General features: G+C 40.2%; 2 protein-coding genes across 4 annotated transcripts in view; one reads left to right on the top strand and one right to left on the bottom strand.

Moving 5' to 3' along the window:
- AVEN (apoptosis and caspase activation inhibitor) overlaps positions 1 to 27,513 on the top strand; it is a 113,338-nt gene that overhangs the window by 16,705 nt on the left and 69,120 nt on the right. For both annotated transcript variants that reach the window (XM_079955376.1, XM_079955375.1), the window contains exon 2: positions 6,161 to 6,332. In XM_079955376.1, coding sequence (XP_079811502.1) covers positions 6,161 to 6,332 — 172 coding nt within the window. The remainder of the gene's footprint in view (positions 1 to 6,160; positions 6,333 to 27,513) is intronic.
- Positions 1 to 27,513, bottom strand: part of CHRM5 (cholinergic receptor muscarinic 5) — a 61,255-nt gene that overhangs the window by 23,941 nt on the left and 9,801 nt on the right. The gene's annotated exons all lie outside the window — the stretch shown is intronic.

The raw sequence follows: 27,513 nt of genomic DNA, 5'->3' as shown, positions 1-27,513 counted from the left end.
ACTGTAGGCCTTCATGTGATCAGGACCCCAGCATACAAATGGTGCTGCTTTTCAAATTTCCTACACAGTGCTTACCGGCAGATGTTGAGGTGAGGCCCATGAGGCATGGTGATATTTGGGATGGGTGACAATAAAGCATAGTTCACACCTCATATGACCTCCTTCAACACATGTTTAACGTACATCTGGGTCAATGACTGAACAAAGCTGGGGTCCCTGTTACAGCACAGGTCAATGTTTGTTCTTCAACTCTCATTGATTGTAACTGGCAGTTATTTTATTTGTAAAGCAGGGTTACTGGGTCTGCCCCAAAACCAAAAACCACAAATAGGGCATGCAGATGAGTTGCAGATGATGATTCCTGATTTGTAGGTGGTTGGACTAGATCGCCCTTGGGATTTCTCCCAGCTTTACATTTCTATGATTCTGTGATTCTATGTTCGCAATTTAATGTTAACATGTGGCGGGAGAACTCCTCATCTGTATCCATAGGCACATTATTAGTGTTGCTTCTGTTCTGTTAACAAAATTCAGTCACCTAGTCTTTTTCTTAGTTTTCTGAGAGAACCAATATATTGGTAAAAGGACAAAGAAGGACCACCTTTTTCTGTTTTATGCTCTATATGAGGTCAAAGCTAATGACCTGGTGACCAATGTTGATGAAGTGTTTTTTGTAATTTTTTGGTCTTCCATAAATGTACACAACATAGATTAGAAAGTTGTGTGCCCACTATCTGTTTCTGTAGCTGACCTTTTTTTCTAATTAAACCTTTTACCTTTGGTAGATCTCTCTAAAGGTCACAGATGAATGAAATAAGTGAAAGAAATCATCCTTCATTGCATGAATTGCATGAGGTGTAATATTATTGGCAGTAGGAGAATGATTGAGAAAATGTTATAAACTATCACAGTTACTGAAGGGCAGTACGGAAAGCTGTATTTGTGAATGCCTTAAATGTCAGAATGAAGCCAATACAACGTATGTAAACTAATGAATGCAACATTTTCCCCCTTTCCTAGATTTGTTTTCTTCTGTACTGTCCAGTTTTATAATTTTGTCAGCCTTTATTAATTTAATTTCAGCAGTACTGTTTAAAATAGCTGTGTATGAGCAGCAGAAAGGCAGAAACGAACATTTTAAAGCTCAAGAAAATTTATGCTGTTCTACCTTCAGATTTTAATAACCATCTTCAGGTAAAGTCTGAAGAGAGCAATGTACAAATGCTTGAGGAGTGCTACAACTTTAACAGTTTAGTAGTTTCTGATAAAATTGTGGTTGAGTTATTTTTACCAATGGTTACTTTTGAATGAATAGCTAATGATTAATTGGAAGGATATTGGGCTTATCTTCACAATGCGCAACTGGGAAAACAGGAAGTATAATGGAGGACAATTTAATTAATTTTAGTGAGACAACAAACTAGATTGTTTGATTTCTCATCACACCACCTCTTCTGTCAGCTGCGAGGTTGCCAAAGGAGCAACCAATATAATTTATTATGCCTGTCGTTACAAAAAAGGCACAGAAATGATGTACCTTCCCTAGCTTTTGTATTTACAGAGTAGAACTAGCATTTTGACTTGCAGCTGAGAAAAAAACAACCTGTTTCTGATTGCAGAACTAGTCACTCTCTGATACTTCACAAGAGAAAGCTGTGTTATCTCCCTGGCTATATTCATTTGTGGTTTCTTCTGAATGTGTTGAGTCTAGTTATCTTGATATTTGTGAATGAGTTCTTCCCTGATTTGCCTAAAGTGTTGCCTGATGGGAATTCAGAGACACCAAAAAATAATAAGGGTTTTCAGTGTAGGAGCTGAAGCAAATGCAGCCTGTGCTGGAAATGATTGGTACAAGAGGAGATTCATGAAGCCTACACAGGTATGGTGAGGAAACACTCCTATCGACTTTGTAATTCCCCATGTAGTGCATGAAAGCATTAATAAGTGGAATGAAGCTCCACAGAGGTAGTAGACAAAAAACCTGTGAATTATAAAGACAAAATAGACCGGGAAGCTCACTAAGTCCTGTTGGGTTGGATCAGTGCCTTCCCATTCAGTGTCTTTTAGCTGCCACACCTGCAGCATTTTTGAAGAATTGTGTTAGGAATGGTTTTAGTCCAGGGGTCAGCAAGCTTTTTTAGCAGGGGGACAGTCCACTGTCCCTCAGACCTTGTGGGGGGCCGGACTATATTTTTTGGGGGGAAATGAACGAATTCCTATGCCCCACAAATAAGCCAGAGATGCATTTTAAATAAAAGGACACATTCTACTCATGTAAAAACACGCTGATTGCCGGACCGTCCGCAGGCTGGGTTTAGAAGGCGACTGGGATGGATCTGGCCCCCGGGCTATAGTTTGCCTACCTATGTTTTAGTCCTACTGTGGCTTGAGGTTAGCCTTTCAGCCAAGAGTTGTGATGGGGACAAGTGTGTGTGTAAATATATATTGATTATAGTGACTAATAAAACAAACAAAAAAATTGAATATATATGTAAACTGAGTAGCACTGTCTCTGTAACATCTCAGTGGTTGGGGAGTTGATAAAAATTATGTACTCTTCCAAGGAACTTAAGGCAACATAGCCAAGACTTGCCTATTTAATTCCTATAACATGTGGAGAAGGTTAGATTGAGAAATAGAAAGTAGTCCAAAGTCACCAAGCCATATTTGTTCGTTGAAGTGAATTTGAACATTGGTTCAGCTTATCCACTACACCATTCCTGCATATATGATTGTAGTGGTCTGCTGTGGGTACATTCGTACACCCCAGTCTTCAGTGGTGTATCTGATAGGTACAACAAGATGCCTTTTTGATACTGCACTCTGTTGTATTATACCTATGTTCCTTTCTCCCACATTGGTGCAGTAAAATTTCCAGTTTATGCATTTCATTCTCCGTTTTTATTTAGCTCCTGTAGTAAAATGTATTTTGTTAAATATTTATAGTTGACCTTTTATACATATTTTGTGAAAATGGGAAAATTACTAATCCCTGTTAGGTTCTTTGAATTGTTGTCATCTAAGCTCATAAAACCCAGCTGTGTTTTTAAAAGTATATATATTTTTAAAAGTGGAAAGCAGTGGCAACACTGACAATAGGAGGCAAATAAGAACAGCTGGGGAAAAGGTTATTTTACTCTTCTATCTTTCATAACTACTGCACTAATAAAGGCAAATTATATTCTAAGGCATGAGTATATTTAAAATAAATGTGAACTCTGCATTTATGAAACTATTTGGAGCAGACTTTGAATGTGAATACAGTATTTTCAGGTCTGTCCTTGAAGTATGTAATGAAATTACAAATTGCAAGCACTTGCAATTTAGGTATATCCACTCAAATGTAGAAATCAGTGAATTTGTGGAATTGGCCTGCACTATTTTACATTGCTATGAGAATTCCGTTTTACATTGCTATGAGAACTCTATTTCATGCTGAAATAGAGAAAAATGGACCACTATGCGGTCATAGATATTTTTCCACTGTTATTTCCATATGCAGAAAATTGTGTTTTGATTTAATCTTACTGTAAGTATGGGGTTGTGGGTAGAACCATCTGGTTGCTAGGACAACCCTGGAATGTTCATTCAAAAGCTAGCAGCTTGGAGTGGGTGGAAAACCAGTAGAACTTGTCAGTTACAATTGGCTTGTTGGAGACAGAATGCAAGGATATTGGTGCTGGAGGTCTATTCAGATGTGATTTTTAAGGATAGGTTACCATTAAAATGGTAAATGGTTTGATTGCTGTGGATTTTTAGTTTCTGACGAATAGGTAGTTTAAACCGTGACTTAAGATGAAGTTTACAAGAATTCAAATTAATACTTAGCAACCAGGTCTGAAAAACCTAACAGCAGTCTTAGACATGTCTGCATGTCTACTCAGAAGTAAATGCCTTTTTTTTCAAGTGGGCTTACTACTAGGTATAGTAGTAATAAAATGATAATAAAATGAATTTTTATTAAGGGACTTTTAATGTAACCCAGTTACAACAGTTGAATTTTTAATTTATTGTTGTACCTAAAAAGAGTGACCATTGGCTAAAATATGCAAATAGGAGGATGGAAGGTGGTAATGTTGCTGAATATGGAACATCTGGGGATCATCATTAATTGATGACTAAATTACTGCTAACCATGGTAGACACCAATACTATTGTGATGAAGGTTGAATTGAAAGCCAAAAGCCCTTGTTCCCTTACCTCTGAACTTTCGCAAAACTTAATATGAATCAACTTGAGTATATTTCTATTGGTGTGTTTGTATCTATACTAAGACAGCAGTAGCTGACTTCAGCATTCAGGTGCCACACCTGTCAACATTGCTAATTTGGCTTACTCATCACAAGCCCTTAAGTTGATGATATGAAAACACTTTACTGATAGGGTAGATGACTGCTGTTTGCTCGCATACAGCAACTTCCACTAGCTTTCAACAGATCTAGAAGTGTGCTTAACAAAAAAAGTCTTCAGACATAAGATCTGTTCCCTTCTATCACAGTGAATGATTCCCTGGGGTTTTAATTTTGGTGGGGAAAGTATTGATTTCCTTCACTGAATAATTTGCTTTTTGGTCAGTTGGAGTAAATGTTATAGCCCATCAATCTTATTTAGTGGTGAAGAATGTGAACTGTGAGCCATAAACTCATTTCAGGGCTTAGTCAAGCCCGCTGTCACCTCTTATCTCCAGCCTTTATCTCCGTCAAAAATGTGAGGATAGTATTAGTGGTTATGGTGTAAAATGGTAATGATTAGGCCCGGGCAATGTATTGATACATCATCCAGGACCAGTATGAGGGCCAGACCGCGATGGTGGCTTTACTCATTGCTATATTGCAGGTGAAACGGATGCTGCTCCTGAGTCCTTCTTCTACCAGTGCCACTTGCAACATTGGGTTGCTGGTAGCAGAGGGACTTTGGAGCAGTGGCGGTTTCACCCCCCATTGCTCTGCCCCTCATGCCACAGAGGGAGGAGCAAGCTGTATCACAGCCTAGGAGAAGAGAAATAGTTGTGAGCTATTTTCACTGTTTGCTCCAAATTTTGGACGACCCTGGGGCAATATGTCCTCAGGAAGAGAGCTCCGTGGGTAAAAGTACTGTTTCACTGCTTTCTCTAAGAACCCACCGTAAGCAAATCTGTAACAGGAGCCAAGAATTTGAGGGAAAAGATCTAAGTGAACTTAGGCTATCCAGGCTATCTAGAGTGTAGCTTAAGTTGATAGCTTGCTATCTTTCTGGTGAGGAAAAGGAGAAAGAAATTAATTTCCAGATTAATGAAGATAAAGATGTTTAGACTATGGGGTATAAAGAGGCACAGAGCAGAATAATCTGACTCACTGACTTCCTATCCTCAGCTAGTTGCCAAGTGCTTGTTATGAGCATGTTCTCCCACATTTCTTCTGCATAGGTCAAGAAATGGTTTTCCATTTAAAGCAAGAGATTAGCAGCTGCTAACAGATTTTAGTTGGCATCATATTCTTGTTGTATGTTTAATTCCTGTAGATAATTTGTAATACAATCTGGACATTAAAAAGGAACAGTAAATGGCTTAAGAATAGTTTGAGAAAGTGGGGTGTTGATGATGATGATGATGATGATGATGATGATTTTATTATTATTTGTACCTCACCCATCTGGCTGTTTTTCCCCAGCCACTCTGGGCGGCTTCCAACAAAGATTAAAAATACATTAAAATGTCACACATTAAAAACTTCCCTTCAGATGTCTTCTAAATGTCAGTACCATGGAATAAACCTTGGCCCAGGGTTAAACCTTGCTTTAAACTTTAACTGTGAAAGAGCATGAAGCCTGGTGGCACACAACTGAATGTAAGGTGGTATAATAAATGGGCTACCAGATTTTTTGGTATCCATCACAGTCTTAAAATTGAAGAGAGAATAAATGTAAATCCCCTAGATCAGCTGTTTACTATGACACTAGGACAGTGTTGCTATGAAGTTTGGTGTCTCAGACAGATATAGTAATGCAGGTTCTAAGTACTGACACGCCAAGGCAGGTAATCTGGACATGTCTACTAAATGAAATGTTAAATTGGGACATTGATTTAAGGTAGCTGTCTTAATTTTTCAGAAAACAAAACACAGATTAAAAGAAAAGGCTAATTAAAGCTCTTCTTCAATCTTCTTGCTGCTACATGTCATAGGCCTCGGCTGATCTTGAGTCACAAGAAGAGGAAAAAGAAGAACAAGGAAGTTATTCAAGAAGAAAAGTAGTTTCCAACTGGCACCGTTATGAAGATACTGAGAAAGAAACACAAAAGGACAATGGTGAATCACAGCGTGGGACAGACTTCAGTGTTTTGCTTAGCTCAGCAGGTAAGCAAGAGAAATCACAAACAGCGTTTAATTTTATATGTTACATATTTGTCGCCTCATAAAGGCATTTGGAAAGCCTCATTTTTGCTGCTGGTAATGGAATTCTCGACAAGAAGACTGATTTTATAATTCACTAGTTAAAAGCCTATGGGCAGTGTTATAACAATAAGGGGGAGAGCATAGGAAGCTGCTTTATAGCAAGCTAGGCCATTGGTCCATTTATCTTAGCATCATCTGCACCACTGGTCTTCAACTAATGAGTGCATTGCGGCCAGATGCAAGATGGGTCACAACAGGAGCACTACCATCATACAAGTCTATGGTAAAAGATTAAGAAGTAAATCCTCCAATGCATATTTGAGTTAAAAGTGGACTCTGAATCTGAAAAAGATGGAAGATACCTGATCTACACTGACTGGCAATGGTTGTTCAGGGTTTCTGACAAGTTGTTTCCAGTGCTCCACCACTGAGCTACCGTCCCCTAATGATTTTATTTATTTATTCCATTTAGATAAGATCCTATATCAAGATAGGGATGTGTAGCAGCTTTGTGCTGGGGCTGAATAACTAGGTGAGTCAGGTGATTTGGAGTGATTTTACTCCTCTCAGTCACACCATGATGTCAACAAAGTGACCCAAGTTGGATCAGAGCCTCCATAAAACTTTGCGCTGGACTATGGTTTCTGTATTCTACTTTTTTTGCAAACTGCAACTCTGTTTTTTTGCTAAACGCTTTAAGTCTGAGAACCACAGTCTATCAGACTTACCAATACTTGCTATACAGATGCCAACATATCCAACAATTTTAGCAAAAAGGGAGAACCTGGATGTGCACTTTGGACGCATTAATACCACACAGGCTCAACTTATAGGGCAGTACAGCATTGCTTAGTTTCAGCAAAATGAAAGCTGTCTGAGCATTCCATCCTCAAAGCTCTATAACTAATGAAAATGGCTGCCAACACGTTTTGCTATAAGAATTGGAAATTTATTTTTTGTTAGTCATTGATGTGTGTGTATATACACATACATAGACTTTTTTGTGACAGTACTCAGTGGTACAGAGTATTAGCATCCTTGACATCTTTATCAATATATGAGTACTAGCACCCTTTTTTAAAAAACCAAAAACCAAAAAAGCACTCTCTGGGTGTGGGCAAATTCATTCTGCTATGGGCTGTTGCGAGCTGCAGTCCTATTATGTCTGTGTAGGCTTGTATATGGGGACGCAGGTGGCGCTGTGGGTAAAACCTCAGCGCCTAGGACTTGCCCATCGCATGGTCGGCGGTTCGAATCACCGCGGCGGGGTGAGCTCCCGTCGTTCGGTCCCGGCTCCTGCCCACCTAGCAGTTCGAAAGCACCCTTAAGTGCAAGTAGATAAATAGGTACTGCTTTATAGCGGGAAGGTAAACGGCGTTCCGTGTGCTGCTCTGGTGCCGGTTCGCCAGAGCAGCTTCGTCACGCTGGCCACATGACCTGGAAGTGTCTGCGGACAGCGCTGGCTCCCGGTCTCTAGAGTGAGATGAGCGCCCAACTCTAGAGTCTGTCAAGACTGGCCCGTATGGGCAGGGGTACCTTTACCTTTACCTTTAGGCTTGTATAGTTGCAGTAAGTCTTTCAAGTCTTTCAACCTTGATGGCAGAAAGTGAGGAGGAATTAAAGAACCTTTTAATGAGGGTGAAAGAGGAGAGCGCAAAATATGGTCTGAAGCTCAACATCAAAAAAACAAAGATCATGGCCACTGGGCCCATCACCTCCTGGCAAATAGAAGGGGAAGAAATGGAGGTACTGAGAGATTTTACTTTCTTGGGCTCCATGATCACTGCAGATAGTGACAGCAGTCACGAAATTAAAAGACGCCTGCTCCTTGGCAGAAAGGTGATGGCAAACGTAGACAGTATCTTAAAAAGCAGAGACATCACCTTGCCAACAAAGGTCGATATAGTTAAAGCCATGGTTTTCCCAGTAGTGATGTATGGAAGTGAGAGCTGGACAATAAAGAAAGCTGATCGCCAAAGAATTGATGCTTTTGAATTATGGTGCTGGAGGAGACTCTTGAGAGTCCTATGGACTGCAAGAAGATCAAACCTATCCATTCTGAAGGAAATCAGCCCTGAGTGCTCACTGGAAGGACAGATCGTGAAGCTGAGGCTCCAATACTTTGGCCACCTCATGAGAAGAGAAGACTCCCTGGAAAAGACCCTGATGTTAGGAAAGATGGAGGGCACAAGGAGAAGGGGACGACAGAGGATGAGATGGTTGGGACGGTGTTCTTGAAGCTACAAACATGGGTCTGACCAAACTGCGGGAAGCAGTGGAAGACAGGAGTGCCTGGCGTGCTCTGGTCCATGGGGTCACGAAGAGTCGGACACGACTAAACGACTAAACAACAAAGCCTTTCAAGTAGTTTAAAGGCAGGCTTACCCTAGCTCTGACAGTGTCTTGGACTGTACCCACTGACAGTTCCGTATTACAGCTTTGCATGTGTATGTTTGAATGTTACGCCTAATTCTTGGTCTATCATCTGAGACAACCTTTTCTTTCATTTGGGCTTTATTTCTGGTAAATAAATCATGGCATGGTGTAATAAATCATGTGCTGTTGTTCATCTGAGGTTGTATTTACCTAATTTTAGGACATGCTAAGGAACAGATGATTGTTATTATGTCCCAATATGTAAAACCACAAAATTCAAAGAGGGTAAACTTCTTTTCTCCCCACGACTGTAATCAGCTTCAGTGTATTTAACAGCGTCAGTGTATTTAACTGAGAGTGCGTGTACGTGAAGATGAAAATAGCATTTTTTTGTCAGTTTGAAGTATTCATACTTTTCCAAGTTCTTTAGGAACATTTAGAAGGAGAACTAGAGCATTAATGGGTAACAAAAAGGCTAGTGACTTTGGTATGTGACAGTTTCTAAACAATTTTGTTTGCATGAACTCCATGTGTGATCTTGCATCTGAAAGTCTAATCAGTTTTGGTTAGCATCATTATATTCAGGTCATATTCAGGTCATACCTTGAAAAGAAGTAGATTGTTAATGTGTGCATATTGCAAAACTTGAAACATAATTTATTTTAGTACATTTCGCTTTTATCTTTTTTTTTAAAAAATGAATCTACTACAAAATGTGAAATCTTGTGAAGATGGCTTTCAAATTTGTATCTAGATTTCTCTGAAACACTTAAAGATATTAGAGGTGAATCATTCAGGTATTGAATATTTGCTGTTTTGAGAGTCCTGTTGTGCTGAGAATGCAGAGGAGAAAAGTAATAAATAGTATTGATGGGTGGGTGGAATTGATGCACACTATATGTGACAATAAAAAAAAAAGTTACATTTATACTTAGCTAGAACAATTTGTTTGAATTTTATTACAGTATAATTTTCTCTGCAAAAATAAAATATATAGAGTCTTGGGCATTGTTAGTTCTTTGTTATTCATTGTGATTTAGGAAATACATAACTAGAGGTATAGTGCTAATAAGCATTTTTCAAAATGGATTACTGAATTTCTGTTTGAGGCAGGTGTCCTTAATGAGGCATGGAGATGAGAGATGAGCTCCTCCCCACATGAAACAATGTATCCCTACTCTACCCTGTCAGCCCAGTACAGGGTATTGTATGCCATATTGAACTGTGCTTTGCACACCAAGTGTCCATGACAACTTCATTCTTCTTTTTTTTGCTTCTATGGGTCTTCTTGCTAGGGACCTAAAATAAATGCTATGTTGATCAAGGTCACATACTTTCCTTCTTTCCCTTTCATCTAGCAACTGCAGGCTGATGACAAGTGAGTGCCATCATTTTATTTTTGAATTATGTATTATATTAGGTTTCATCTTGCAATTTTTTTGGAACCTTGACTTGTAGTGGAAAGCAGGGCGCTTAGTAGGAGGCTGATGAGATACCAGTAAGGGGTGTGGTATATCCGATTGGTGTTTTGCTTTTCTGAATGATTTTTAGGCTGTATTCCATTGTAAGCCATTTTTAGCACTTTCTTATTTGCAAAGGCAGTATAATTTTAAAAAAATATATATTTTGGAAGAAGAGGTGGATGGATGCCCATGGTTGCAATCCAAAAGCCCTTACAAATAAATAGTGCACATGCAGTTGATGTTAAACTGTTTCGGATGTAACAAGCAGCGAAGGGCTCCATATCAGTGATTCCAGGTGAAGCTCCTTAGGTATTTTTGAAGGTGACAAGTTGTCAAACAGAATATAGGCAGGTGTAGCTCTCTTGCATGCATGAGAAACAGAGGCCTCTATTGTAGCAATGCTTAAAGGTAGAGAATCCTACTGTCCTTTTAGACTTGGTCATCCTAGTTAGGGAGTAGTAACTGACAGCTCAGTTCAGTTTCCAGAGACTTTCTGGCTGGCCCTACCATTCACCTATTTTCTCCCTTACAAGTCAAGATGCAGCAAGCAAAGGCATTACCACCACTTCTACCTTCTTTCCTTATGCACTTCTGTCTTGTTTCCCCTGTAGGTCTGTGCCTTGGCTTATGTAGGAAAGTGAACAGCCGACAGGCACAAGGAGAGAACTTTAACTGTCTGTGTCTTGTCTGGTGTAGAAATTAGTCTGTGAATGGAGCCAGTATTGCTAGCCCTTCAGTGTGTTCAATTCAACGTGTTGTGCATGATTAAAAGTTGTTGGTCAGGACACTAACAAGAATACAGAAAAACCACCTTCCATTGGTACTCCTCTTTTTCCTTATGGTTGATGGTAGCCTAGTTCAGATGAACTGTTTTATTGGTATAGAACGGGAGGGGGGGGGCTAACCTGTGCTCCCTTCCTGTGATTGGTCATACTGGCTGGGACTGATGGAAATTTTGTTCAGTAGCATCTGGTAGACCGTAAGTTAGCTATCCCTGACCTAGAAATAAGTCACGCAACTGAACACTTCCTCCTCCTCTCATGGGCAAATATAAAAAAGAATGGAAAATGTTTATTGCATATTTACAAAAGGATTGTAAAGAAGTTAGCAGCATAGTAGGTTTTTAAAAAACACATGTAATATTAAGGATAATGTTTAAAATTGAACCAGGGCAGTCTTAATATTGTAAGCCAATTTGCTTGAAATAAATATGGGGATGATTTTTCTACACCTTGGAGGAGACAAATCCCATTTTGCCAGCAGGCTGCCCTACACTCTCCTGGTTGGCTGGTGCTGTCTTTGGGAAACACACAAATCCTAAAAAAAATCTCTGTGCCCACCCCCAATAATTTTTTTCTCTGTGAGGGAGAATTCTTACATTTTAGCATCTGTGCAACCAAAAATAAAGTCACGAGGATATTTTTATTTATAACTTGCTACAAATATATCTTATAATTGAACAGGCTATTAGAGATATATGTCTACAGTTGAAATAACTTTACTATTATTTTCTTTTTAAAGTAAATAAAGCCTAATAAATGTATTTCATCTGTGTGTTTTTCAGCTGCTATAAAACATTTGAATGATGTCAGAATATAAACCTGGATTGTCCTAGCCTTGTAGACGTAATTTAACTTAATGAAAATTTGAAAGGTCAACATTTAGTGCTTAATTAAATGAGGATCTGATATTAAAAATCCCTCTAGATTTAAAGAAGTGTTAATGTTTATTACAAATTGGTACTTAAGTGATTTTTTTCAGGACATGTAGCATTTTCATTCAGGAAATTGAAGCAGAAGTGTGTCGTGTTTTTGATTGTTTAGCAGACATGATTTAATGTTTTATAGTGTGTCGTTTCTTGCTTAGTATCATCAATCTCTTTTCAATCATGTGCATAAGGCCATGTGTTCTCCTAAAGCACTTACTTTGACTAATTCCCATGACTTCATTTTGATTACAGTGGTACCTCGGGTTACAGGTGCTTTGGGTTACAGGTGCTTTGGGTTACAAACTCTGCTAACCAGGAAGTGGTTGCTCCAGGTTAAGAACTTTGCCCCAGGATAAGAACGGAAATTGTGCACCAGCGGTGCAGCGTCAGCAGGAGACCCCATTAGCGAAAGCGCGCCTCAGGTTAAGAACCGTTTCAGGTTAAGAACGGACCTCTGGAACGAATTAAGTTCTTAACCCGAGGTACCACTGTACTTAAGAACATAAGAAGAGTCTGCTAAGCTAGGTAAACAGCCCATCTAGTCCAGCACCCTGTTCTCACAGTGGCCAACCAGCTGCCTGTGGTAAACTCACAAGCAGGATCAAAGCACAAGAGCACTCTTCCATCCTGTGGTTTCTAACAACTGGTATTCAGAAGTATTGCTGCCTCCAACTGTGAAAGCAGAGCAAGCCATCATAGCTAGTAGCCACTGATAATCATTACTTGTGAGTAATGATTTTAAGATGGTGAACTTTACATTTCAAGTGAGGTGCTTCTGTCTTTCTACAATTGAAACATATCACTTAAGGAAAAATACCTCATATATTTTCTAAAGGGGTAAGAGTTGCTGTGGGCCAGGGCAAAGTGGACCCGGTGGTGGGAGTGCAATAATAATATCAACAAAGGATACTGGACAACGGTGTTGGGAATAAAAGGGCCACAACTTTACTGATTCCAGGTGTCAGATGGTTTGGTGTAGGCATTGGGTGTGACTGGCTTTTATACTCAGGGTGCAGGGAAGAAGTTCTCACTCAGGTCTGCTCCCCAGCCATGCCCCCCAGCTCATCTGTGATTGGCTGGTGAGCCATGCAAGCAAGTCCCTGGCTGCTGGCTCAGCGAGAGGAACCAGAAGTGCCCTCTCCCACATGCCAAAGGTGAGGAAGGGAGGCCAACTCCACCGTGGCTGTGCTGGGGCCACAACTGCTGCTCCTCGTGAGTCTCAGCGGAAATGGGAATTATGTGTGGCTTAGGAAGCATTGCCCATGCAGCAGTCAATACCTGCTTCTGCAATAATTTCCACCTATATATAGTACTATCTATCTATTTATATGTCCATTCATTCTCTGATACATGTGTGTGTATGCTTGGAGCTGCTTATAGCCAGGGGCAGCCCTAGGGGTCTGCCTTAGAATTACTTCTACCACTGGCTTATTCATTTGTAAAAGAAGGGGGGGGGTAGAATCATTTGAGTAGGCCTACATGACCTGTGAGGGACGCAGGTGGCGCTGTGGGTTAAAGCCTCAGCGCCTAGGGCTTGCCGATCGAAAGGTCGGCGGTTCGAATCCCTGCGGCGGGGTGCGCTCCCGCTGCTCGGTCCCAGCGCCTGCCAACCTAGCAGTTCGAAAGCACCTCCGGGTGCAAGTAGATAAATAGGGACCGCTTACCAGCGGGTAGGTAAACGGCGTTTCCGTGTGCGGCTCTGGCTCTGGCTCTGGCTCTGGCCAGAGCAGCGATGTCACGCTGGCCACGTGACCCGGAAGTGTCTCCGGACAGCGCTGGCCCCTGGCCTCTTAAGTGGGATGGGCGCACAACCCCAGAGTCTGTCAAGACTGGCCCGTACGGGCAGGGGTACCTTTACCTTTTACATGACCTGTGACCAAATAAGTCAAATACAGGCCACTAGCCAAGAAATATCAACAACCTATTGGAAGACACAAGATTTACCCACCCGGGAAGAATGGCAGATGAAAGTGATGGACTATATGGAATTGGCGGAAATGACTGGCAGAATCCGAGACCAAGGTGAAGAGTCGGTGGAAGAAGATTGGAAAAAATTTAAAGTTTATCTACAGAAATATTGTAAAATTAAGGAATGTTAGAAGGTTGTTGGAATGAAGTAATGTGGTTTTAGCAGAAATGATATAAGGATTAGGTTAAAATTGACTTCTTAATCTGTGAAAGACGTGAATAACAGTATATCAAGATAAATTATTAGGATAAAAACAAAGTTGGAAAGGATTTGCTGAAACATCTAATTGAACTAGAATACAAAAAAGGGAGGTGTGAGGAGGTCAAGGAAATAAGCTGATGAAAAATAAGTTATGGGAAGGTTCGGTTTGTTTTTTGTTTGCATTTTTCTGTGTTTTTTTCCCTTTTTTCTCCCCCCCCCTCTATTTTTTGTCTGCTTGTATTTATTGTCATGTATTGCTTTGTTTTTTTATGCCTAATTTAGTGTTTTCTTTTTGTAACCTTTAAAACTGGAATAAATATTATTTTTTTAAAAAAAGAAATATCAACAACCTCAGATATGCAGATGACACAACCTTGATGGCAGAAAGTGAGGAGGAATTAAAAAACCTTTTAATGAGGGTGAAAGAGGAGAGCGCAAAATACGGTCTGTAGTTCAACATCAAAAAAACAAAGATCATGGCCACTGGGCCCATCACCTCCTGGCAAATAGAAGAGGAAGAAATGGAGGCAGTGAGAGATTTTACTTTCTTGGGCTCCATGATCACTGCAGAAGGTGACAGCAGCCACGAAATTAAAAGACGCCTGCTTCTTGGGAGAAGGGCAATGACAGGCCTAGACAGCATCTTGAGAAGTAGAGACATCACCTTGCCAACAAAGGTCCGTATAGTTAAAGCTATGGTTTTCCCAGTAGTGATGTATGGAAGTGAGAGCTGGACCATAAAGAAGGCTGATCGCCGAAGAATTGATGCTTTTGAATTATGGTGCTGGAGGAGGCTCTTGAGAGTTCCATGCACTGCAAGAAGATCAAACGTATCCATTCTTAAGGAAATCAGCCCTGAGTGCTCACTGGAAGGACAGATCGTGAAGCTGAGGCTCCAATATTTTGGCCACCTCATGAGAAGAGAAGACTCCCTGGAAAAGACCCTGATGTTGGGAAAGATGGAGGGCACAAGGAGAAGGGAACGGCAGAGGACGAGATGGTGGGACAGTGTTCTTGAAGCTACCAGCATGAGTTTGACCAAACTGCGGGAAGCAGTGGAAGACAAGAGTGCCTGGTGTGCTCTGGTCCATGGGGTCACGAAGAGTCGGACACAACTAAACGACTAAACAACAACAAGCCAAGTATGGCAGCTCACCAGGGGTTAGTTAATAAACCTGCTTCTTCCACCTGCTCGCACTATAAAAATGAGGGTGTTGCCAAGCAGGCCATTATGCAGAGATAACAAACTGTGTGTGGTCACAGGTTGTGCAGATCTGGTTTTCAGCATTGCAGTTAATCATGACTTGTCATTTCAGCTAGGTCCTATGTTAAGGATTGTTTTTTAGTTTTCCATGTATTTGCCTGATTTAGGACATTGTGTATTTTATAATAGATTCCTTTCTAATTTATTGATGATTGTTGTTGTTTTATTACTACTAATACCCCTGATAATCACTTATCTAATATTTGTGCTATTGAAATTCAGCGAGGTTCCATTTCGGTGTATTAAATCCTTTATTTATGGGGAACATGAAATTTACCATCCTCTGAAATTTAATTACTTGCATAATCACATTTTCTTTCAGTGTTTTGTATGCATCATGACTCAAATATGAGATTGTGGTAGAAGATGCTGTTACATCTGAATGCTGTGGTCTTTCAGTGCAGAATAATAATTAGCTCAGTTCACAATACCACAAAATACTGATTGGAACTGGAGACACAGTTTTAAAGCAGCAACATCTTTGTAGATATTGTGGAGTCTCCAACTCTAGTTTTCTTAATTCCTTTTTCAAGTCTCTTATTTTTGTTTTGGTACTTGACATCCTGATCCTAATAAAATGCTGGGCAGTGATGCATCCATGTCAGGATTACTGGCACCCTAAGAGTAGTAGATATTTCTTGCTGTTCTGTGCATTAGTTCCAGGCTGCAGTGAAATGTGAGAAGGCAGTGGATTTCAAACTGCCACGGAACCTTTCCACACAGAGTTGTCTTTCAAAGAAGCCCAAAGAAGCACTAAATATTCTAATAAGAATAAATAATATGTTTCACGACTAATACTTGGGGCATTATTTTTTCTTATCCAGAGGTGATCCCTATAAGTCGTAGCAGATCCCAGGCCTATTATGTGGAGTAGGAGGTTCTATGCGCATATCTGATCAAGCCCGACCCCTCAGAACACTAAGCTGCTCTGACCCTAACAGTCTTTTAACTGCCATTGGTTATGCGTAGAGGCAGAGGAGGCAAGGCTTAAGAGAAGATCTGTAAGGACCAGAAAAGCAACAGGCAAGGGGCATCAGAAGCAGCAGGCTGTGAGAAACAAGGGAGGGTTTAGAAATAGTACATGATCAAGATCTAATAAGGAGGTGCTTGAGTGGGGAAGACAATATGGAAGCATTTGGCAGAGGTTTGAACTACACATGTCCAGAAACTGTAGAGGTGAGGAGAGCTGAAGTTGATCTCATAATTTGAAAACTTTTTTAAAGGTTATGAGAAAGGACTTTAGTACACTCAAAGATGTTTCAGAATCTTGTACTAAAAGCTCATGACAGCTTTATAAGCTTCCACTTCTTTTTTCACATGTAGAAAGAAAAGCGTATATCATAAGGCAATATGAAATTTAGATTGGGCTGACTGCATGCAACTTGAGATGCCTCCCTGCTTGAATAGATTAATGTATTGTATTGATTTAGATCTGCATGCTTTATTACTTGGTGCACGGTGGCTTGGTTGCACAACATAGTAAGCCGAACTATGGTTTATCAGGGCCGTATAAATATGGTCACCCCCAGGGAGGAACTTGGACCTGCATTGCTCCTTCAGCACAGCATTGTCTTGTCAGAACCTGGGTTCATGTTTAAGCTCTCTTTTCCTTAAGCGTGAACAGTAGCCAAGGGTTGCCTTTAGTGCTAGTTGGTTTTTGGACAGCGTGTTGAAGTTCTGTGCTGTCTTTGCAAATGGTTTCTCTTGAAATGTTAGATCAGCTTGCTTAAGCTTGTCAGATTTTCATAAGCTTGCTTGGTTAAACAAAGCAGTTAATTATTTTTTTCAAAATATAGGTTCATTTCCATTTGTAACAATTTTATTTTGTATTTTGTATATATATATAATTAAGCCTCTCCCTCCCTCCCTCCTGCCCACCTACCTTTTTCTCTCTATTAACTAAGTGCTGATGCAGCAGAGGTGAAATTCAGGTCTCGTGTAGAGCCTTTGGGAATGAATCTTGAAAAGACTAAAATCTGTTCAAGCAGAAGAAACAAAAGAAGTGGAAGTAATGGCATAACTTGACTGGACCAGAAGACTTTCACTGTGTTTGAAGAGTTGCGCTTGGTCACTTATTGATCTGTCTGTCTAAAATATCCAAAAATAGATTTTTCGCTTTGGTCCACCGCTCATTTGAGCTTGTGTAGGTTCACCATAATCAATTGAGCTCAGCTGACTTAAAGACAAGTACTTTGTTTTAAGTGGAATATGATCATTTTTTTCTTTGTTTTTTAATGGCAATGTGCCCTCTGCAATCTTTACATGTGATATATGCAATATTACATAATGTGCTCTTTTGTATCTTATGGATATACATGTTTCATTCCCCAAGGACAGCTAGTCACCACTGTAATTCTTTTAGTTAAGTCCAAGTTAGCTTCAGATAGCCTTCTGGCATATTACTAACATTTTTGAAAAATATAAAAGACCATAATTTTCACACTTTGTGGGTGGCTAAGGATTTGCGATGAATATTCATAATGGCTGTGATCTATGGCTGTACTCAGCACAATCTAGTGAAAGACAGTAATGAGAAACAATTTCCCCTTCATTAAGAAATCATAAAGCAGAAATAGAAGGAACTGTAGCATCAGGTTTGGCAATTTTCTGCTGGGGGGAAAAATCTTGTTTTGAACCCAAGAAACTTTATGTCACATGCTTCATGAGCTCTATGGAAGAGCAGCAGGGAAGACAGAGCACTTCTGAAAATAGCAGCCACAAAATAATGATGGAGTTTTATGTTTGAGAGGAGGGACTGGCAGTCTAGTTTCTTGCCCCTGACTTAAACCTTCTCTGTTGTTCCTTGCTACCTGTCCCCACTAAAGACTTGAATGTTCTGCTGACAATGTGAAATTGTGAGATTCATTTTATAGTTGGAGTTCTTATCGCATGAATCTTGAAAAGGCTCCAGTTACTTGCTTTGACAAAATGTGTGCCTCAGCGTCTTGACAGTGAGAAAGCCACTGACCCTGCTTGTTTTAGAACAATAATTTCAGAGCTGTTCCGCCAGGCCTTTGGTCAGGGCGCAGCCTGACTCCCTCCTTTGGCAATCTTTACAAAACTTTAGTTTATGGTTGCCATCAATTTTGATTTTAATTAATTTTTATAATGTTTTTATAATGTTGCACTACTTCAGTGTTGTTAGCCGCCCTGAGCCCGGTTTCGGCTGGGGAGGGCGGGATATAAATAAAATTTATTATTATTATTATTATTATTATTATTATTATTATTATTATATTCTCAGGACCTGAATATGCATTCCACAGTACAGTCTTGTTCAGAAGGGTACAGGTGTAGTTTTTCACCGCTATAGTCATTAATTCTTAAGTTAGGTTGTGTACCAGCACTTACAGTTGTACCATGGAGTAAAGTCACAAAAGAATCGAAATGCCTGTTTAAAATAAGATTGGATACCATTATCCTGTCCTGATGGATATCTTGAGAGAAAATACAAGAGATAGCATTCCCAGGATAGCAAACTGCAATTAAACCAGTCTCAAGTTGACCAGGGCAATGTTGCAGAATTAATTTCCACACAAGGAAGAAAGGTTTTCCACAATTCTCAAAAATATTTGGAGTTTTCTCTTAATTTCAGGAATGCATGTTTGTATTTTTGTTTTGTACTACATTACTTGTGAAACAGATGAAGAAAAGTCCTATGTGTTATATTCTCTAAAAATATTTTACGCATTTAAAAATAACCTTTTTTGAAAAACAGCAACAACAACCAACAACATGTTTGTGCAATTTTCAACATTCAAATTAGACCAGTGCATGAGATTGAAGAATAACAAGCATCTCTCAGAACTGGGAAGTTTTGTCTTTTTAAAGCAGCCTTCTACTTTGTGGCTATAAACAAAATAAGGCTTTTGAAATTGTTTATAAAATAAACCTGATTATAGATATTATATGGAGAAATGCTGAGCTTACAACAATGATCAAAATATGGTCCTACTGTTTAGTAATTCTACATAAATGCCCCAAGTGGCAACAATTTTATATAAGAAGAAACAGAGGATTGCAATCTCCATAAAATAACTTTATTTTGGTGCTTTAAATGAGAGTAAAGAAGAAGGTTTTTGGCTCTTTTCATTATGGGAAAAGGGAAGAACTGAGAGCACCATACTTCCATTTGGATAGGGAATAGAATTAGCATCTTGTACAAAGTCTATGCATCTACCTGCTCATTTTAGCACAGTATGGGATCTAATGCAGAATCTAGAAGTTGAAAAAGAATTGTAGAGCTTGTGTCATCATTTAAGCGTGAAAACGTGGTTCTAGCCCTAGACTGATGAAATGTGTTGCGACTTCCTGCTAAAAACCTTGGGATTCTTTACATATGATTTTTCTATGGCAGCAGTAGTTTTGAGCATTTCCACCTTTTTGGTATGGCAGTTACATTCTTCTGCAGCATGAACATAGTGTTTGCACAAGGCACTTTATGGACTTTTATTAGAGAGCCAATTTGGTGCAGTAGTTAGAGCATTGGACTAGCACCTGGGAGACAAAATCTCCAAAAACAGCCTTTCCTTATCTGATGGACTATTTCTAAGGGAGGGAGTTGCCTCCACAGTTCTTGCATTCTGCAGCCTTGGGATTTTCTTTAGACCAGGCCTATCACGATCCACAGGATTGTCGCCACAGTCTCTCTGCGGCCCTATGTCTCTTCCTCTGATTGCCTGCCCAGCTCAACAACTTTCATTTCCTAAAAAAAGCTCAACACAGGCACTGGCAGGGGTTGCAACGCCACTGCTTGGAGCCGTGGCACTCTGGATATAGCAAGGACCCCCTAAGATCTACATATGTAGAACAAAGGACATTATCAGATGGGCACACCTTTTGTTTTTTTGTTTGCTGGGCACCTTGTGCAGATGGATTTACAGTGGTACCTCAGGTTAGAAACGCTTTGGGTTACAAACGCTTCAGGTTACAGACTCTTCTAACCCGGAAGTAGTACCTCGGGTTGAGAACTTTGCTCCATGGTGAGAACAGAAATCGCGTGCCAGCGGCACGGCGGCAGCAGGAGGCCCCATTAGTGAAAGCGCACCTCAGGTTATGAACAGTTTTGGGTTAAGAATGGACCTCCAGAACGAATTAAGTTTGTAACCCGAGGTACCACTGTACACCTGCATAGCTATGGCTTATGAAGCACAGATACTTCCTGCACCATTCAACCTTACGGCACATTCAACTAGAGCAGTGGCTGCCTCAGTGGCTCTTTCTGCTAATGCACCCTTGCAGAAGTATGCAGGGCAGCCCCCTGGGCTTCTCCCAGTACGTTTACAAGGAACTATAAAACGGATCTTTTTGCCTCGGCTGAGGCAATCTTTGGCTGAAGGATCCTTCAGCAGATCCTCCCACAGTAAGTCTAGTTTGTTGCACTTCAGACCTGCCCTAGTTGGGATAGCTTTGGCATGTCCCAACCCAATGACTTTAAGCAGGCAATGGGAAATGGTACAATTGGTATTCACCTTAAGGGTAAATTTGCACTGTCTACATAGCATCATTGGGGCCTTACCCTAGCATGGACTGCAACACTGTGTCATATGTGTTCCTACTCTTGTTGCCTCCTTCCCTAATAATCTAGAAATTTAGGTGTTCTTTTGTTTTACTCAATATATGTGATTCCAATTGTTTGGGCTTGGCCAGTCCACAAAATTGATGGGAGCTGCACTTACTTCTTAAGAGTTTATTTCACCTTTGTCTACCTAGTGGAGCCCAGAGACCCAGTGACCTTCTGTAGGCAGTGTTGCTAAAAATTCCATAAAGTTAATTATCTTTAGCATCTTGCAATAATGGCATTTATTTTAAGGAAGAAAGACCTTCCTGTGGTGGAAGCCCAGGCAGTGTATATGTAAGTCCTGGAGTGGCCAGAGGACAAGCCCCCCCCCCAGCCTCACTGATGCGGTCCAAAGGAAAGCAGAGCAATATGTTTGGCACCATCTTGGCTGGTGGGAGTACGTAAAGAAAAGCAGTCAAAACAATAGAGAATCTTTTAGCACCTTATTTGATAGTCTTTAAGGTGTCACAAAGCTCTTTGTTGTTTCTGCTACAAGAATAACACAGCTATTCCCTTGCAAATTAGAAAAGGTTGATAAGAAAATGATGGCTCATAGAGATTTATTGTGATGTTAGATGGCAAATAATGTGAGCTGCAAAATGGTGACTATGATTACCACAGTTGTATGAAAGAAAATTTGTTATATGAAAATAGAAAGAAATTAATCAGGTCCCTTTAAATATATACCAAGATAGCAAAATCTTATAATAAAATTGCAGAAATTGGCAACATTGTAGGCTGGATTTCCATCTGTTCAACATTTCCTTTCTAAAAGTTTCCAACATTAGATTTTTTTTCCACCCTTATCGAACAAGCTGTCCCTTTTTTATACATTTTGAAGTGCTAAAAACAGGAAATGTCAGAAATTTAAACTGCCAGCTTAATTTTATTTCTGTGGTGGGAGAATAAAGTTGTGCAATTTAAAATCATATACATCTTTATCATTTATTTTAATAGATCAGGCTCTTTTCTTACTCTGAATGACATCAATTGTTGAGTAAAAATGCTAGGGATTAAACTGCCTAACTTCTACAGCAAGATACAAAATTGTAAAATTCTTTTATTTTTGTTTTGTGGAAAACTTGTGTCTGCTGTGAATAAATGAATATTTTAGTTTTCTCAGTGTGTTAGTGGAGGAGATACAGCAGGAATGATCAATGTAACAACCTGTGGAATAGATGAATGTGATCCTGCCTTTGTCATTAAGTGATTTTCCTGTTAGAATTCTGAGGGCTTCATCTTATAACTGTTTCAAAGTAAGTATTTGTTATCATTAGTTGCAGCAATGCATTTAGATGATCAGAAGGCAAAGCAGAAGAAATGTGCCAGCTAATGCATTGTTAGATTTGAAAGCTGTCCCATTCTCATATGTACTCAGGATTAGGGCCAGGTCAACACAGTGGTCTAAAAATAAGTTTATGGGAAGCTTAGCCTTTTCTGGAGCTAGGATACTGGTCTTAAGGGGTGTGGGGACACGGATGGCACTGTAGTCTAAACCACCAAGCCTCTTGAGCTTGCTGATTGTAAGGTCAGCAGTTTGAATCCGCTTGGTGGGGTGAGCTCCCGTCACTTTGTCCCACCTCCTGCCAACCTAGCAGTTTGAAAGCATACTAGTGCAAGTAGATAAATAGGTACCTCTGCAGCGGGAAAGTAAATGGTGTTTCTGTGTGCTCTGGCTTCCATCATGGAAGCGGTTTAGTCATGCTGGCCACATATGACCTGGAAAACTGCGGACAAACGCTAGCTCCCTTGGCCTGAAAGGGGAAATGAGCACATAACCTTCCAGAGGTCTTTTACCTTTACCTTAAGGGGTGTAATTCTGACTTCTTTCTCTTTTCATTAGAATTAATATATAACCAAAATAAAGTCCATTTCCTCTTTTGTTAAGATTGTGCTGTTAACTTCCAATTACACTCAGCTTTATGCCAATTTAGTTTTATCAGCATGTCAAAATAGAACAAAAACACATCTATTTATAGCATTACTTATGACCTCTCATTAGTGACTCATAATCTATAATCTTTCCTACAATTATGTCTTTATTCAAATAATTCCTTATTGCATTGTTTGGTTGTTCTTGCACCTACATTGGTTGTGTTCTCCTCCCAAGAAATCTTAACATTTAATTCTAACACTTACAAGAGGAAATTTTTAACACCCTTGAGCTACTGAAACTGCTGCATGAGAGCCAATTCTGCAAGAAAGAGGCACACAGTCAGCCTCACTCAAGTGGTTGCATCATTCAGAAGTTGCCCCAGCTGCATAGGTTCCCTTCGTGGGGGGAAAAGCATCTTCTACATCTGCTTTACATCTGCTTCTTACATCAGAAGGACACTACACCGATCAATGGAAGCATGTATGCCTCACTTTCACTCGCTCTGTTTTCATTCAAGACCTTGAAAATAAAGAATAGACCTTATCAGTTTCCCAATCTGAATTGTCTACAGCAGTTCCAGAAATACCACCCTTTTCATGAGCCACAGCGTTGAGTGTATATTGTCAAGGGAAGGTCATCTGATTCACCTCCCAGTAAAGGTTGAAAATGAGTCAGTCAAACAAAACCAGCCCCTTCTCTGTTCTGCTTTCCTTCTTCCTTAGAGAGCCTTCAAAAAGCCTTCCGCCTTTCTGAGGAGAGCCTTGAATTTTTTAAACAGTGATTTCTACCATTTATTACAAATAAAAAAACCTGACTCTATACTGCATAGCTCTTGGAATACACTTCAGCACAAATGTACTGAACTCAACTTAAGAAATACTGCATTCTGGATTTCCTACCAAGAAATGTATCTCTTTGAAGGATGCATTTATTTGAAAATGGTATGCTGTGCGGAGTATTCCTATTAATCTCACTTATACTGCAGTCCCATACATATAGTAAGTCTGAGTTCAGTTGGACTTATTTCCAGGTAAGTGTGTATAAGATTGCAGCCTCAGTTTCTCATATGACTTTTTGATAAATTGGATGCATCATTGAGACATTATTTCACCATCTGTCTTTTGAAAGGAAGTCGGTGAGGGTAAAGACCAAAGTACAGTCAGACTCCCCTTTATAAGCAGAATATTAAATCTATCAGTAGTCATGCTGCCACTAATGATTTCCTTGAGCCATATGCCGACTTCACCAGAAATATCCACTCACTTCTCATATTCAACACACTATGCAGCTTCACACTACAGTGGTTCTACTCATACACCTGATGGGTGGCCACAACTGTAGAACCAGGAAGACCCATGCAAGATAAACAGCCAACTTCTTACTGTTAGCTGAAAGGATGTATCTGGGGACAACCCCTTTAGCTAAAGATTGCACATGATCTGCACAACAGCAGAAAGGAAAATGTTCCAAATGATAGAAATAATTTTAAAAATGAAAGAATCACAACACTTTTGAGTGTTCATCCTCAGAGGAACAGTGTTTATACAAAGGCAGACCTGCTGTTTGAGGTATGTAAACTACAAACTGCAGGTTACCTATGTGGCAAACCGTACAAGGCCACCTTACAATGTATATTGAGGAAATTCCACTCCCCAGCAGGGAGCTATGGGATATAATGGTCCCAGGAGACATGCATTACAGGGCTGCCATCCTAGTAGATACTAAAGTGTCACCTGAAGTTTGAACTTGCCATAACAGGCTGGACTTGCAGTCCAAATTAGGCTGGCGTAGTGGTGCATCAGACATGCTGCATAAACTTGAACAGAACTGCTGGGGAGAAGGAAGGAGCATCACAAGCTAGGTGGACTAGAGCCAGAAAGCCATTCTCTCACTAATAGGGCTGGATGTACAACAGCCCCAAGAGACTCTTGCAATCCTAGGAGACCTTACTATGTTAGGCATGCCTGCTTTTAAAGGTAAAGGTAAAGGTACCCCTGCCCGTACGGGCCAGTCTTGACAGACTCTGGGGTTGTGCGCCCATCTCACTTAAGAGGCCGAGGGCCAGCGCTGTCCGGAGACACTTCCGGGTCACGTGGCCAGCGTGACATCGCTGCTCTGGCGAGCCAGAGCCACACACGGAAACGCCGTTTACCTTCCCGCTAGTAAGCGGTCCCTATTTATCTACTTGCACCCGGGGGTGCTTTCGAACTGCTAGGTTGGCAGGCGCTGGGACCGAGCAGCGGGAGCGCACCCCGCCGCGGGGATTCGAACCGCCGACCTTTTGATCGGCAAGCCCTAGGCGCTGAGGCTTTAACCCACAGCGCCACCCGCGTCCCTCATGCCTGCTTTTAGTGGCAGAAAAAGGAGGAGTAGGTTTAGGCTGCCTTCCCTGTGGGGATGCTTATGATAAGGAGGCAATGAACACTCACCTACAGCAGGAAGATTGTGAAATAGATAATGTAGATAAAAACAAAAACAAAAAACAAGACATGCAGATAATTTGTCAGAGAGCAGTCACCCATCCCTTTCTCTGTTCACTTTCTTTGGCCTCATTTTTCACCCTTCCTCTGCTGCTAGCTACCTAGAGTCAAGACAGGCAACAATATGGCAAGTATGACAGGTCTCATTGCCAGAAAGAATTCATCCTTTGTTTCATTTCTGTTCTGTTTTGTGATAGGATTCCAAGATGATATACCAAAATTAAAAACAACACAAATGTCAGATGCAAACACCAAAATGGTAACAATATTTGCTTTGCTCCTTTCTGTGCTGTTCACTTCACTATAGGCAGTAGCTCTAACCTGTGGGTCGAACAGAGGTCCTATTGAAATTGATAGGACAATACATTGTAAGTCACAGTGCAGTTTCTACTGATCTGGCAGGTTTTTGAGCTGTTGCTAAGAATTGAACAAAACCTTTTATTCTTTTCATTCCTCATCCAGTCCTTCTATTATTGATTATTTGGCTGTTTTGAATGTTTCACCTGCGCTCTAAATAGTTCTGTTTAAAATAGCATGACCCCAAACTCCAGAGATTTCAGTATGACTTGCATGCAGGTAAATACCATATTTGCAACCTATTTTTGAACTTAGCAAACTTAGTTTATTTGAACTTCAGAACAACAGCACTGGAAGCATATATTCCTGATAAGTTTCTCTTTTTTGCTCTTGTCAAAAAGTGGCCGTTCTGCTTAAAGAGCAGAGACAAAGGGATGACTGCTACCGTGTAGATTTACCCCCCACTGTATTTAAGAAATCAGAATGCCAGCACAAAGCCCTGTCACCTTCAAAAGGGAATGGAAGGGAAATTAACCCTAAAATGGTATGTTCAGATGTGCATGTCCATATAACGTTGCTTCCTGAGTGTTGTTGGGATGGCACATGCAGAATGTCAAGAATTGTACTCCACCTTATATGGGCTTTTGCCAGGATTTTCTGCATCATAAGAGCAAGTTTTTATGCAGGGTTATATATTATGGGTGGCTTACTGGATTTTGAAAGTGATATCTCCTGGTGCTATATAAACAACCACATTGAGCTTGTTGGAATTTCAGTATAGCATCCTGCATTTCTGTTGCATCACTAGGCTCTGTTGAGGCTCTATTCACCCTCCTGTTTACAAACTCTACATATTTCTATCACCACAGAATAATATATATATAATCAGGGTTCACAAATTTGGGACTAGTCCAACACCTCCCCTGCTCAAGTTCTCTGGTATGCACAAAGCTGTTGGAATGATATCCAGCACCTTGGATGACATTTCCCTTTCCTTTCTTCCACTTAAAGCTCCCTGCATCCCTTCCAAATCTACTCCAGAGTAATAGTGGGTGGTGCAGGGGACTGCAGGGTGAAGGATGAGTCTGATCATCCAACTGTGGGACAGACGTGGTTGGATTTTAGTTAGGTGTGGAGGGTCAGGCAACCTCTTAGACCAGCCTGGAAGATGCTTGGAAGTGATGTGAATTTTCCTGGGTAACTATAGGATATGTATAGATTTGTGCTGAACATACATTTTATGTGGAAGGGAGTGATCTAGAAATCCATACATTTATGAAGCTGTTAGAAATTAATAAAAATGAGTAGCAAGAAAAATACATTTAATTAAATACATTTAATTAAAAAAATACATTTAATTAAAAGTCATAAAACTTACATTATATCTGGTTTTAGATTTTTTTCTCCTTGTGTGCCAACAGTGTTAACTAGAGCTGAATATAAGTGATTTGGTCTTGTGTACATGAAGAAGGAAATTTTTATTGTTTATTGAATGTAATAGATATTGTGCAGAAGAAATTGTTCTTTGTACAATTAAAAGCACAGATCTGACAAACTGTTCAACATGCATGAAGATGTGCTGAACAGTTTGTGATTGCCTGCTGTTGCCAAAGTAAGTGTGACTGAGCAAAAACTAAAGAAAAGCTTTCTGTAATGTCCATCCATTGACACGTGGTTCACTTTTCCACCCACATTCTTTTCTCATTCATACCAGACCCCATATTATTTATCTGTGCTGTTTCTTCACTATTTTATTTTTCCAACCTCCTCTTCATCACTGTAGCTCTTTTGCTTTTCATCGTTCATTTCTGAATGTGACAAGAGATGGGAAAAGTGGAAAGATGCAGAGACCTCAGAGTCTAGAACAATCAAACAATCAACATTGAAAATTGAAGCATCAATGTGATGGAAAATTAACTGTTCTAAAAATAACATGATAGCATTCACT

Source organism: Podarcis cretensis, assembly GCF_951804945.1.
Source record: "Podarcis cretensis genome assembly, chromosome: 1".
Lineage (NCBI taxonomy): Eukaryota > Metazoa > Chordata > Lepidosauria > Squamata > Lacertidae > Podarcis > Podarcis cretensis.
The sequence above is the reverse complement of the archived record's forward strand: the minus strand, read 5'-3'. Positions and strand labels throughout refer to the sequence as shown.